The sequence below is a fragment of the Onychostruthus taczanowskii genome, unplaced genomic scaffold (genome assembly GCF_017590055.1).
Source record: "Onychostruthus taczanowskii isolate IOZ18803 unplaced genomic scaffold, ASM1759005v1 scaffold42, whole genome shotgun sequence".
Lineage (NCBI taxonomy): Eukaryota > Metazoa > Chordata > Aves > Passeriformes > Passeridae > Onychostruthus > Onychostruthus taczanowskii.
The window spans coordinates 6,436,858-6,451,780 of record NW_024501682.1 but is presented as its reverse complement, the minus strand read 5'-3'; the positions used below and the strand labels follow the sequence as shown (position 1 = coordinate 6,451,780).

At 45.0% G+C, this 14,923-nt stretch overlaps 1 protein-coding gene across 4 annotated transcripts in view; it reads right to left on the bottom strand.

The window, feature by feature from the left end:
• The window catches only part of LOC121340710, a 60,243-nt gene that overhangs the window by 31,822 nt on the left and 13,498 nt on the right, over positions 1–14,923 (bottom strand). For 3 of the 4 annotated variants that reach the window (XM_041413640.1, XM_041413641.1, XM_041413642.1), the window contains exons 2-3: positions 9,074–9,149; positions 7,308–7,798 (exon numbers count right to left, since the gene is read on the bottom strand). In XM_041413640.1, the coding sequence (XP_041269574.1) occupies positions 7,308–7,798; positions 9,074–9,149 (567 nt within the window). Of the gene's footprint in view, positions 1–7,129; positions 7,178–7,307; positions 7,799–9,073; positions 9,150–14,923 lie in introns of all 4 variants that reach the window. The other variant, XM_041413643.1, reaches the window with a different exon arrangement.

Here is a 14,923-nt window from a genome sequence, read left to right as displayed (position 1 = left end):
GAAAAGGACCAGAAGTCAACACACAAGAGACAGAACAGTGATATGCTGCAGAATGGCCACCCTTGGGGATCCAATCCAGCACCCACTCTGTGACTGCTGTTCACTCCACATCCAATCACATTTTAACCAGTTGTGTTGTTGCTGCACTTAGGACCTCTCGGTTTTGCTGAGTGATGTTTCCTGTGGCCAGCTGGCAGCTCATCATAAAACACAGCTAGCAGATATGGGAGACTGGGCTCTTCCTTCTATTAGTTCTGTAGGAATTAATTATTCTATGTGGTGCTTTGAAAGCAAAATGCTAGAGGTCAAAACCCCAGCCTTGTCCATTCACATGCAGAACTTCTGGCAGATGCTTTCAATGGAAGTGCTTTACCTCCTTCCCAATTTGCTCCTCCCAGGCCTACCTAACCATCAGAGTCAAACCAAGAGTTCAAGTCCTACACAGCATCACCAGCATCACTCAGGACTTCTCCCCAAGGCCACATGCCAGTGATGCCCATATGCCCATTTGATCTCCTTTCTTTGGACTGCAGCCAAAGACTCAGCTCTAGTTTAATACTTTCTTACCAGGCTTTAGAGCTTTGAGGAAAAAAAAGAAGGACAGCAGGGTTGGGAAGGTAGCCAGCAAGCCTGCCAATCTAAATGATAAGCCCTTGGCTTGAACTTCAGGCTCATAATTTTCTGCCACTGGTGCCAGGTGCTATTATTGTCCCTTTGGGAATCTTAATATAACAAAAACAGTCTCTTCTAGCTCTGTCTCTGCCATTCTTAACCTTCCTATTCCACAGAACTCTGCTGCTTCTCAAACTTCAGCCACATCAAATTTCCTTCCCTCATCTTCCTTTTGCTCAACTAAGCTCTCTGGTGTTATCCAAATGACCCTGACCAACCAACCAACCTAATTCCTGCTCTTTCATGTTTCGCAGTAGCACCTCAAGGAACCACATTTCAGATGTCTCAGCATATGTTCTAGCTACTGGCTCACCCTCCCTTGGTAGTCCAGATGGATATATTCACCAGCACACAAGCTTCCAGAGCTTCCAGAAAAAGGCAGCAAAATTACACAGCCACATACCCCAGGAAAGAGAGACTGATAAGTACTTCCAGACAGCAGGTCATTTGTCCATCTCCCTCTTGAACTGTTGTCCCTTTGCACGTTACAAAAACGGAACAAAATTGCACTGAGAAAAACAAGGAAGGAAAACATCAAGGGAGAAGAACAGAAGCATTTGGCTCTAGGTATGGACTACACATTCTGTTCCAGGGCTCATACAACAGTGGAAGAGGTGCAAAGAGGGGCATGTGCTCAGAATGAAAATCTGCTAGTAGCACACCTGAAAGGTGAACACAGTATCAACAGATGCCATGGGGCAAGGCAGAACTGGAGCGGACTTCCACTAAAATTAATTCTGTATTTCAACAACACACAGAGAACACAGATCCTCTTGGAGAAGCTGTTGACATACAGGCTTGTATAACTTCCAGAGGGCCTCTGCAACCTCAACCATTCTGTAAGAATGCTCTAATCTCTGGTACACTGGTTGGTGCCCAGAATTTAGGACTAGGTTATCCTGCCTGCCTTGCCTTTGGCATTTACAAGCTGGCAGCAAAATGAACCCTACTGTCAGTGAAAAGACAACACAGTCAATTTACTTGTCTCTTCCGGAAGGAAATCATTATGCTTTTTAAGAAGCAGCTAAGCCAAGTTGTACATGGGTTACTCCTCTCTTACATTCCAATTCACCCAGCTGCAGCTGCACACAGGCACTTCCTAATGTTTTTGCATAATGTTTAGATAACCATCCAGGGAACACTTATGAGACACAGAGACAGAGGTATCTGCTGCATGGCAGAGTCATAATCACCTCCTTGGGGCTAGGTGGAGTTCCTCATGATTTCCCCTCCTATTGAGTCTCACTCCACCTCCCAGACAGCACACTTTTCTCCCCAGCACTGTCAGGCTATCAGTGTCTGATGTCAGCAAACTGAACATCAGCTAGCCAGCACTGAGCCAGTCTTTACGACACAGATCAAACCACAGGAGAACATCTCCCCAGCTCTTCCAAAGATGCAAAGAACAAGACACCTGTACCATGCCCTTCTCCCACTCATATGGTACATGTCTAGAGTCCCAGAGCCTCCCACCATGGAACTGCATCCTCACAGGCAAGCAGACCAGACAATATCATTGATCATGTTCAGCCCCAAATTTCCTCATGCTAGGACTGCCTTGCAGCAGCCACACATAACATTTGTTTTCTGGCCACTTCAGTGCCAAACACTGTTAGGGTTGAGACCAGCACTTCTGTGCTGGAAGAACAGCTGCTGCAGCATATTTCTCGGAGTGAAAAATTAAAGCAAAATTGCAGGGGGTTACCAGAAGAAGAATTTCTCATTCTCTACTGCTGCAACCAGTTTCTGCAACACTTTCTTTACTATGTTGCTTCAACAAGCCCACAAAGAACTGCTATGGCCCAACTTCCCATACTGAGAGACAAATTCTGGTACTGGGCCCCTTAAGAATTGGTGTAAGCCACTATACCCAGCACAGGCCCCTGAACTCCACTCAGTCATTCTGGAGAGTGAGGCCCAGGGCAGAGACTGTGCTGAAACTACCACCAGAACCAGCAGAAGATTTTCTGGCACCCTCTCACCACAGAGAGAAGCTCAGATGGGCAAACAGATGGTAACTATTCTGAAAAGGCCTGGATTCCAATGGGAGGCCAAGAGGTGAAAAGGACTCACAAGCTCACACGTGGAAGCTATCTGGAAGCTATTTGTCAAGACCTGGAGAGACAGGCAAGGGCAAAACCCAGCTGTGCTAAGGATATGGAAACATCACCCTGGAGCCATTAGCAGCCCAAAGCCCAGACCCCAGTGCACCAGGGTCACACACTGGGTCCTTGGTCACATGTGGCCAGTGGTGTTCTGCAGCCTCTGTGCAACCAGTATTGACTCAGAGGACATTTTCAGTGCTGATCACCCCACCAATGCTCAGTCCAAACAAAATGCCAGTATTGAAACATACAGCAGAAGGAAGATGGTCTTGATATTACACAGTTAAACCCAAATTAGGATTCTCATCAGGCACTTTATCCATGCCACTCCAGTGTCAAGTCAAGATGAAGATCCACTCATCACCACTAAAGGGGGTGCAGACACTGCAATGAACAATCCAAATGTTAGCCTAGGATGCATTTTTCTCTTCTCAGATAGCCTTTTTCATGCTAGCATCTCATTGCGTTTTAAAGGCACTAAGCCTCCAAAAGAAAATGGTATCAGCACTCTGTAGAGGAAGCCAAATAAAGAGCAGCTGAGATCACCTGGCTTGTTCAGCCTGAAGAGGAGACTGAAAGGACACCTCATTGCAGTCTAGAACTTCCTTATGAGGGGAAGCAGAGGGGCAGGCACTGCTCTCTTCTCCATGGTGACCAGTGACAAGATCCAAGGAAATGGCCTGAAACTGTGTCAGGGGAGGTTTGGGTTGGATATAAGAAAAGGTTCTTCACCCAGAGGGTAGCTCAGCACTCTAAGAGGCTCTCCAGGTCAGTGGCCATGGCACCAACCCTGCCAAGGTTCAAAAAGCATTTGGACAACACTCTCAGGCACATGGTGTGATTCTTGGTGCTGTCCTGTGCAGGGCCAGGATTTGAACTTGTGGCTTGTTTCCAACTCAAGATATTCTATGAATTTCTGTCTATACAAGCAGGCAAACCACAGCAGAAAGGTTTCATGTCTTGCTCAGACCTATCTAATCACTTTGCAGCGTACCTGGAAATATACCCATGTACCCATCCTCTTTGCCTTGTACTTCAAAATTATGCTTTCTGTATCAGGCACCTACCCACACAAAGAATTTGGACTGCTTGTTGTGCGATCCCAAAGCTGTTTTCCCTCCAAGAGATCTCTCTGCCTGCAAACTCTGACTTCACAAGCTTCTTTAAGTAGATTTCAAAGGTGTTCCTGGCAGTCCCACTGAATAGCACAGGAGGATCCTTTACTTCCTCTCTGTTTGCACAACATGCCAAGACTAATTAGTCCCCTGGGAATGAGCTCAGCAGCTCCAAGAAGTCTTTGTGACACCCTAGACTTCCTTATGCCTCAGGTGAACCTGGTGCCTTCATCTTGAACCCAAGGATATCCCTGCTCTCCCTGACCTTGTGCTCTCAGCATTGCCAAAAAAGCCAGATATGCTAAAGTGGTAGCAGCCATGCAGGGTGACAGCAGGCTTCATTAAATAGCAAGTGGCTGGCAGCAAGGCCTGCATGCAATGATGTGTCTGTCCAGGGACCATGATCAAGGGGTGCTGGGAGAGGGCATTCACTGCAGCAAAGCGAGTGTCTGCACAAGCCAGGGCATTTCTGCCCAATTAAGGGAAAGAATAGAAGTCTTCTGAGCTAATTTTCTACTCCTTTGGACAAGTGAAGAGAAAAGCATGCATTGAAATATCGTCACGCAGCCTCAACAGGGAGGAACTGGGTGGCCAGCTGACCAGCCAGGGTGGGAAATACATCGGCCAACAGTCCAAACTCATGTCTGGGACGTAGAAGGGCTGAATTACTGTACCCTGTGAAGCTGGAAAGGCATAGCCTGGCATCTAACCAAAACAAGGCTTTTTAAACCTGCTCCTGGTACAGCCTTCCCTGCTGCAGAAGGCATGGATGATGGAGATTTCCATTTATTCACAGGCCAAGAAAGGACAGCAATTCCCCAACTTCTTTAAAGCACTCTGACTGCCCCCAACCCACTTGTCTCCCAAATTTGCTCCCCTTTTTTATCAAAGGGCACCAAATCACTGGAATACAGGGAGGCATTTGGACACCACTTGCCACTGACCCATGGGAAGAAGCAGAATCTTCTTAAACATTCCAACACAGAGCCATTCTACACCACAACCTTCTGGACCAACATTCCATCACCATCCAACATAAACAGAATTTGATGCAAAGCATTTGGCATCTCTTCATCCACCCTTGAGTTACCCATACCACATCACACCCCCAAAGTGTCTTCTTATCTCACAGCACATTTGCTTCAGGCACAAATTCATCTTGCCTGATACTCTTTGTCATCTGTCAGCCGCACAGAGCTGCAGGGATGAGAAGTAAGGCTCAGGGATAAGAGTGAAAGCCACATCTGCTGCTCAAAAAAAAATGTCTAGCTGATAAACTTTTCAGCTGTGTTCTCATGGGCAAGCATATGATAGGAAGGATAAGAATCACAAAGCAAGAAAAGCTTGATGTTTGAAGCCCAGATGAAGCCTTCGAGTAGCCTGTTTAATATTAACATTCCTCATATGCATCATTTACCTGACTAAGAAACACGGGATGCCACACACCACCCAGGCAGTTAAGAGCCATTTTTGTTGGAAAATGGAAACAGACTAAAATACAAACGCCCTGGTCCCATTTTATAAGTGGGGAATGGGGGCCCTGAATGATTTTCATAGGAGAAATAAGTACAGGTATAAAACAAAGACTCATAAAGCTTCAACATGTTACTGGCTGAACGTTAACCAATTCAAACTACAAAAATAATACAAATGACCAAATAAAATATTCAGGCTACATCCCACTGTGCATGTTTGTGTCACGTCATGTTGTGCCCTCAGTACACTTTCTGTCAATAAAGCCACCAGCTGACTATCCTTTCTATATAACATGGATTCCACAACCATGGAATATTAATGACATCACAGTAAAAATGTTACTTTAAAAACACACTGCCATCTCCCCTCCAGGTTTCAACTTCTTTTGCAAAAATCTTTGCCACAATTACTCCAGAAGTGTAGAGAGCAAATGGACAAGGAAGCCAGTAATTCTCGCAAGGTTTCCCCCCCCCAAAAAACCAACAGTTTGGAAAGCTCGTTTAAATTAGCCCCTAACCTTTATCAATACACTTCTCAAGACAGTGCTGAAAGATGCTTAAGGGAGAGCAGGCAGATGCTATGCCTGGCATCCAAATCAGAGAAATCACCTGGGCCAAAAGAAACATTTTCCCATTTACTTATGTGCATTCTGAAAAAATAGATGGCTGGGCACAGGCGTAGCAGCTTTCTTCTTCTCTTGTAAGGATGTGAGACTAATTAAAGTCTGTCAGTATCAGTAGAAGATTTGGGTGATGTGAAATGCAAGACTGGGCCTTTTGAATGTTCTGTGAGCAGAAACTTGGCTAGAAGGTTGAAAAGGGGGTGAGGAAAACCGTACTGAAAGCACAAGTCTCTGCATTATGTATTCATGGGATGTATGCTGCCAGCAGGACTGAGAAAAACCAACAACATAATAGGGAAATAGAAATCTCACTTTTAGGGTTCTTGGAAAATAAACACATAGTCCTTTCTTTTAGTGGGTCCATCTTGTAGGCTTAAAGGAATTGTTGCAAGCAAGGTTAAAACTAGTACATCCAACAAACCAGAGGCAGTGAAATTCTTTCCTAATGAGAGGAAATTCACAACTGAAAATAATTGTTTTTAACTTACTGCAATGTACCAGGGCCAGCAGATGTCTGCAGATACCCTTTTAAACTGACACTACACCAGAGCAAATAGAAAAATAATGGAGACATGAAATACTAACTCTACAGCAAGGCCTTTTGAAAGAGAGGCGCCAGATGGGAAATGCACAGGGCAGCCTACCCCATTTCCCAGGCTCTGCAAAGACAAGGCAAACTTCTAGCATTTCCATGCCTCAGTCCCAGGCCAAATTAAAGTCCTGAAAAATCAAGAGTAACTGCATCTAGAGCAAACTGTAAGCAGTTTGTAAAGTGTTAAGAAGGTAAAAAAGCACTCCTTTACATCGCTATAGAACTCCTAGGAGGCATGAAACGATCTAGGCCCAAGGAGGTCAACAAGTGTGGAAATTCCTATCATCACGTAGACAACCACTTTCACCAAATGCTCTTTTTATACATGCTAAGCAATTAATTTATTTTGGAGTAAGTGACATAGGTCAGATCATGGAAGCAGTGATAACTCGATGAAAGCAAATGCCAGTGATTTTGTTTCTGTGCCATGCAATGAACTGGACAGTACGAGTGCTGCCTTCCTCCTGGGGTAGCAAGAGAACAGCCCAAGCACAGCAGGAACCAAGAAGCAGTGTCTTTACCTCTCAGGAGGGGTATCTACACTTACCCCAGTTTTATCCTAGAGACACAGCAGAAGTACCCTGAAGGTGTGCCCCTGAAGACAAGACCACAAGAAGCAGCCCTATGAATTTACAGATCCTCGCCTCAATAACCCTTTTCTGTCTTTGCTTACCACGCCTTTTTCTCAAGCAACGCTGCTTTCCTCACATGAAGTTCTGCCTTACCTGCTGCATTTTTTCCAGGTCAAGGCTGGGCCGGCTGACCTTATCCCCATATCCCTGTCGATGTCTCTTACAAGGCATGACTTGCTCAAGGCCCGCCCCAACGCTTGTGAAGATTAAAGATCCGGAGGCCGGGCTGCGCACCAGGGGCTGGAGTCTCTTGGGAGGGGAGGCACTGAACAGCACGGGGCTCGGGCTGGCCTGGAGGCCATCGCCCTGCTCTGCCACGGGCTGGAAGGACATGGCGCACAAGTTCTTCACTTCTTCGTCACTGGAGGAGGTGTTGTTGCCGTCGCTGCAGCAGGTGAGCCGGCTGACCTGGGACCACTTCCGCTTCTCCGCGGCAAACTCTCGGTTGATGCGCTCCAGCTCCTCTTCCGAGCTGTGGCGGTCAAGGCTGGCATGGAAGAGGGCCCGAACCTTGCAGCATTGGCTCTCCTGGTTCTGGAGCTGGTTGGTGGCCAGAGGAGTCAGGCTACAACTCCGTCTTCTTTCTAGAGGGAGGAGGAGATTGAGAAGTGGCAGAGCAGATCTGTGTCCCACAGCCCATATAAAATGGGCATGTTTTCTCCTGACCTGCTGCTTTCATCTGCTCCCAAGTAAACTTCTGAGCTGTTTCTCCACCTTCTCTTCCCCAGATGAAACGACCCCCAGCTGAATGCTTCCCTTTGCAAGTTTCCAGACTTTTTTCAGACCAGACTGCTAAAGGCCATCCCCTTTCAAACCATCACTTGGAAGTCTAGCTCCAGAGAAAGAACACAGATCTGTCACCCACCTCACCTCCTCAAGGTGGAGACAAGCCTACAAATGTATTGCTAGGCACTTGCCTCTAGCCAAAAACATGAATTTCTAGTTACCAGTTCTCAGGGCAGAAGAGCCAAGTAAGTTACACTACCTTAAGTGTCACCTTTATGGCTCAAATAAATGAGATCTGGTTTCTGGAAATCAAAGTCCTCTGTCACAAGACTTGTCACACAAGAGAGCCTGTCTTCAGTTACAAGCTAGGCATGCTTTATCTCTTCTGCTGATGTCTTTTTATGCTAAGCATAAGCATATGGAACAGGGATTTGAATTCTAACAGGACATGTCCTGTGGTCAGGAATTGAACTTCTGCTTCCTCTGCATAAGAATCTGCTTCAGCCCGGGCACAGGGCACACACTAATGGCAAACTTAGTGTAATTTAAGAGATGCATTTACTACAGATTTCACCTGCAGTTCTAAGCAACTTCATATCAAGACCAAAAACACCAGCAGAGCACCTGTATCATCTCTATCAAAGACTCTCACTAGATGCAAGAATAGGCCTGCACAATACCAACAGTCTAGGAGGAAGGGAGAAAGATGATCAAATAATGAGTCCAGGGGAATGAATAAACTGAAGGTTAAAACTCAAAATAGCAAGGATGAGGAAACCCAGAACAAAGATGACACAAGTGCAAAAGCACGGAATAGAAGATAAATTTTTAGTCCCAGCTCTCCTGCTGGCACAATTGTGGACCATCTCTGCCCCATGCCTCCAGCACTGGGACTTGAACACATAGATAACAATGTCTATTTCTGGTAGTAAAAATGCAACTGCAGCATCTGATAATACCAGCCTCTCCCTGTGAGGTCTGTGAGGTCCCAAATACTTCAAAGGTGACTGATTTAATGCATCTGATTGTGGTACATTGGGGACTGAAAAGGAGGCACTTGCAAGAGCATGAGTGAAAAGAAAAACTGACTTCAGCCGTAGTATCCCGGGATCCTTCTATCTTCATCCCTTTACCTCTGTCGATCTGAGCAAGTTCCTGGTTCTCTCCCTCAGAGTCATCGCTGTCCTCATCACTTGGGGGATAGGAGATCTAGGGGACAAGGAGAAAGAAAAGGCTTCATCATGTACACTGAATATTGCTGCCCAAGCCACTTCCCCCACCCTCCCCCTCTCATATCCTGGAGGCATCCACCCCACCTAACCACACACGCCCAGCCATAGCACCTTCCTGTATACACATCCTCTATCCCAGCCCCAATCTCCCATCATATCTTCACACAACACATGGACTACTGCTGTTTCCACCACGCTGCCCTGCCAGATCTTTCCCAAGTACAAAATATCCTGCTTTTCACTTCCCAGACATGTAGCTTACAACCATCATGGCCTACCACATCCACATCACGTGAATAACTGAATCTCCAAAATCTCCACTGCCGAGATAAAGACACATCCTGTCAACAGCACTTGCAAGGCACCCACAAATGGAAGTGGCACATTAGCTTTAGCCATCCTGTGTATGTACCCACACCTCCCCCTTGAAGTTCACACACAATCCACCACAGAACAGACTCACCTTGCTTTCCTACAGGACAGCCCTGAAGTATTTAATAGAAATAAAAGAAACATGATTTCACAGAAACACAGACAATACTGTTAAGCTGTCCCCTCCAGGATATAATTTACAGTACCACTGAACACCTTTGAATGCTCCAAGATTAACAATTCACATATTTTGTCAATGTCAAGACTTTTCAGGAACATCTGCTCTGTGTCAGCCAATGGACTTCAAGCCACTTACTCCCTCAAAAGATGTCTAACACTGAACAAACCTGGTAGCTGAGAGGATTTAGATATCTGAAACCAAGCTTTTATAGGTCAGATAGATCGCACTGCTTCTGAGTTTCTTACACAGAGGAAATCCCACCTACCTTGTTACTAAAGTGACTTTTGTTCAGCTGCATAGAGCCTACCTGGAAGTTATTAGATCAAACCACTGAGCTACACAGCTTAGTATGTGTCTCTGGCAGCAGCCAAAACCAAGTGAGTCAAAGGAAAATGCAATACTTAAAAGAAACCTTTATAAGAAACAGTTCTGGAATAACACGATCATGGCAAGATGAACTTCATTATTTCTTACACCTTTTTATTCAGAATAACAAACATGGCCATCATTCTTAGCTGCCTCAAAATACTTGCTGACAACAGAATCTAATGGCAGTACATTTCAAAAGGTTACATGCCATTTCCATTTTACACCTTTGATGCACTGTGCTTGACTTTTACGAAGAGGGGGCAAGCATGCAGCCATTACACTGATTTGGACCCATTATACCTCCAGCACCCTGGGGAGATGTCTTTGTAGTGTTTCAGAAACCCAAAGACACAAAAGAGCAGCTACACTTACCTAGGTGTCTATGAAAGACACACTGCTGATGCAGAGAAATAGTGATAGTTGAGAAATTCTGACTGATACTGAATTTGACAGCTATTAAATCAACACACCTATTTTGTGACTATCCTCCAGGATTGTGTTTGTGGCATTTTGTTCCCCTCAAAAGCATGTTGACACCTTTTTTCCCCCCTCCTTCTTTAAAGCTACCTTTCACCCTTCTGTATTTACATTGCCCTTTGAGAAATCAAAATATATTTTCCTTCCTTGCTAGTCTTTAAACTATGTTCTCAACTGTCAAAAGATGAATCAGGCAAGTCAGATTGCAGATTTATCCCCGGTGCAGATATTCCTGAAGTAAACGGAGGACATTGTTTTTCCTTCTACAACTACAATTTTCTTGTATGTGTTCACACACATGCATCATTTAATAAAGGCAGCTGGCACTGAGGAACACTGCCAAACACAGAGACTTCTAGTTGTCCCCAGAGCAGGTATAATACCTTGTTTGTACCATGGTAGTTCACAGAGGGGACAGCTGACACTGAGGTGCCATTGTGTAGCTGCTGTACAGACAGACAGAGGTCCTGTCTCCGTTATAAAAGCTAAGGCTCCCTTTCTAACTCGAGAGGTACTGACCTTAGTCTGTGCCTCATTCCCACATAAAAACCTTTCATTTGGACATGGCAGGGTTTTCAGGGAGGTTTAGCAGCTCCGTGTGGGAAACCTAGCAGCTTCAGTTTCTGTACAATGTGAATGTCAATATATGGCATGGCACTGCTTCCAAAAAAAAAACCAATGACATCTAGCACATGCAGGTCAAACAGCTACTGCACAATGTCACTGGCTTGAGATGCTTAAGATAGGAGCTCAATTTGAGTCAACGACTGACGTTTGAAGGTCTCTGGTTTGAAGGTCACAGGCTCCCAAAATATTCACTCTTTCCTGTACAAGTGAAATTTTACCATCCCTTGGCCTCATATGGATAACTCTCCTCTACTGAGCCCTCCCCAGTCCCTCAGGCAACCAGACCAATACCCTTGTGAGTTGCCTTAAACACTCTGCTAGAGGTTTTCTTCAGAGCACCTGAAAGGAAAATCTTTCAAACAAGAGACTCTAGCTCTCATGTCCCCCAACAGAGAACCACCATTCATAGCAGGCTAACCATTAATCTTGCAGAGCTGAAATTTTTTACCTGAAACTCCTTGCCACAATACCTCAGACAGGCAAAGATTAATGGAAGATCAAAAAAAAAAAATATATTCTCTGCCAGTCTGGATAACAAGACTTTCCAAAAACTAGAGATCTATGGAATCAAAGACTAATGCTCTGACTAGTTGGAGATAAATACTTTATCCTTTGACTCTTCCCAGGCTTTAACAGTACCCTCTCCTAAACATTCAAAAACATTTCACTAAACACAGCAGTACTGTGTTCAGGCCTCCAGCCTCCCATATATTAGCCACAGATTTACTTTTGTCCAAGGCAGCACAGCCTCATTTTCCTCAGAAATTCAGAACTGTGACACTGCTGTAGCAGAAGATTCAAAAACTTCACGTCAAAAGTCCCACCAGATCATGGCTTCATTCACAGCACATCAATTGTAGAACTGTTTAGACTGAAAGACTCCTCTTGGTGTCACAATAGTCCAAGCTCTTGCTCAAGCTGGAACAACTAGAAAAGTTGCCAGGACTCTGCCCAACACACTCTCTGCCTTAACATGCAAAATTGAAAAGAATAGGGAAAAAAAAAATTTCTTCAATTCACATAAATGTGTAAATGTTTACAACCTATGGCACAAAAGAAGCCAAAATCCAAAGGACAGGTGGTGATCCACCCTTCAGTCTTTCTTCAGTAAATGCATCAGAAAGCAGCCTCCTCTTGATGAGGACCACCCAGTGTTACACCTGGGAACTTCAGCTCAGGCACCTGACACACCTTCAGTCAGGATAAGGACTTCTTCTGTTCCAGACAGAAACAAACTGACTTCCCCATGCATTTCATCTTTCATCCATCTCTAGTAAGGAAATACAGCTTGGTGTAAAATAACCAGATGGTATTTAAGGAAAACTTAAGAGTAAAGCTTACACTTCTGAGGGAGTTTTAACATGAAAGACAAATTAGGAGATACAAGAAATAAACTAGAGACAGAAAAATATGTCCTTCTGATGACACTGCTGCTTGTCAACTGAGTAACAAACTGCAATTGAAACTGTCCAGGTCCTAAAGGGTCACATCACCCTCAAAGTCTAAAGCTCTGAAATACCTCAGATAATTAAAAAGTCCCATTATGTTAAGGTGGAGTTCCTCTTGGTTTGGCTTCCAGAAGAGAAATTATCCTGCTATCATACAATCAAAAGCAATGACATTAAAAATCATCTGTGAGCTTAGAAAGGATAAGAAATCTCAAATTTAAGACAGACTAAAACTCTCCCACCAGGCTCCACTTAAAGGCTGCATTGTCCCAAAAACCTAAAATACCAACAGCATGGTTTGGTTCAGCATAGGTATGTTCATGAGGAAGAGATAATACAAAGATACAACTGATCACAGGCAACCCCTTGTTCCCAGCTTGAATGAAGAATGCACACAGGCTGGAGGGCATCATTCCCAATCTCCCTCTGGGAGCAAAGGAGGGTGTGAAGGAGGGAGTTTACCTCCAGGGAGGCAGTTTCCCTGGCAGAGGCCAATACTGCCTGTGCTGCACATACAAGGCTGTTTGTGACCCAGGCTTGCTCACTTCAGGCCAGCCACTCCAGGGAATCTCTGCAACTAAGTGAAGTCCCTTCCAAGAGCCCTGGAAAGAGACTCTGCTAAGTTGGTCTCACACCCCGGTTCCTGGCACAAAACCAGAAAGCAATGGATGAGCTCAACAACGACTACTGGTATCTCTGTGATGGGGAACTGATTTCCATTTCTTCAGACTTCAGACTGGAGAAATGAAACCAGTACTCACTCACCTCCCCCCTGCCACACTGCCTACAGAGCAGCTGCTACAGACATGGGCAACCTACAGCAAAGGGCTCTGCTGCTGGCTCTTCTCCATTTCCATTGCTTGGCTTTAGCAAAAACATTTCACTGAATTTCCCTAGTGTTATTTTTCCAAGTCAACAACTGGTACAGTTGCCACGGGACACTGCCTGATCTTGAATGAGGGAGGTGCCATCCTGCCAACTATAAGAGACTCTGAATTAGAGAGAGTTGGAAAACAAGGTAGATGGGACACTGAAAGGCAGTTTTGAGCCATGGAACATTAGGAAGAAGGAAGGAATGAGTCAAAAGACCTTCAAATTAATGTGCAACTCCTTTCCCAACATCTCCTTTAATTTTGAGAGATATTCAGTGAATATCAGGAAGAATATATGCTAGTACAACAAGCTGGTTGTCTCCTGAAGAAAAGTTGCCAAGTTAAAAGTTCAGTTCAATCTTCAAACACCCACATATGAGATGTGACTGCCCAGGCTATATCTGGGGTTTACAGCTGGGGTCCTTCAACAGCTAAATTCCCAGCAAGAACCGTCCTGGTTTGGAAAAGCTCTTCTAGAATATTTTTTCCATGTTACTATGTTCCTCTTTAATTATCACTGTAGGTCTGCCTTCAAACTCTATTCACCATTTCCTTGCACATGGCTACAATCAAATCCAAGGCTCATAACCCTTGAACATGGTCCTGCTTGACAGAGCAGCTGTTGGGTAAATGAAAGCCGGGATGGGCCAGTGGGATACAGCATTCCCTGAGGCCCTTGTTTTCTAAGCCCTACCTATGCCAAGTACAGCAAAATTCCTGTTGTAGGAATGCCAGCTTCTGCATGAGCCTGGAGTGTATTAATTGTCAGTGGTTTCACAGATGTGAGGGAAGCAGAGAGTCACTCCAGGTAGACAAATCTGCAATGTTTTAACAATACAGTTATTATTTTTGTTCAGTGCTGAACAAAAACAGTCAAACACGGTTGTCATGCAAGAGGTGGCAGTCATTAATCAAAGAACATGGAAGCCAAGCTTCTGTTCTGAGGAGCAATGACTGACCTGCATTTCCAGAAGCATGGGCTTAAATTGGGTTACCTAGATCTTGAAAGGAAGGCACAAGGCCTACATAGAACAGTAAGGATATGAGTGGTGCACGGGTGTGAGGAGGCACATGCTTGGTCCTCTTACCATTTTAAATCCTCTCCCTCATCCACCTGCACTTCCACAAATACATAGGTGTGTATTGACCATACTGTCTACAGCTTCTGGAAAGAAATGGCACCTGTGGACAAATCTGACTAGAACTAAAGCAGAGATACACTACCCTAGTGCTGGGGATCCTCATCTGCAAGCAGAGTAAGCCAGAGGACTCTATGCAGACAAGTGCAGTGGGGCTGGCTTCAGCCCTGGAAAGGGTTGCTGTTTTCACTGGTCAAAACACGGTTCACGCCAACACAGCTGACTCTCTGCACTCTCTCATGTGCCCCACATTAGTTCTCTTTGCA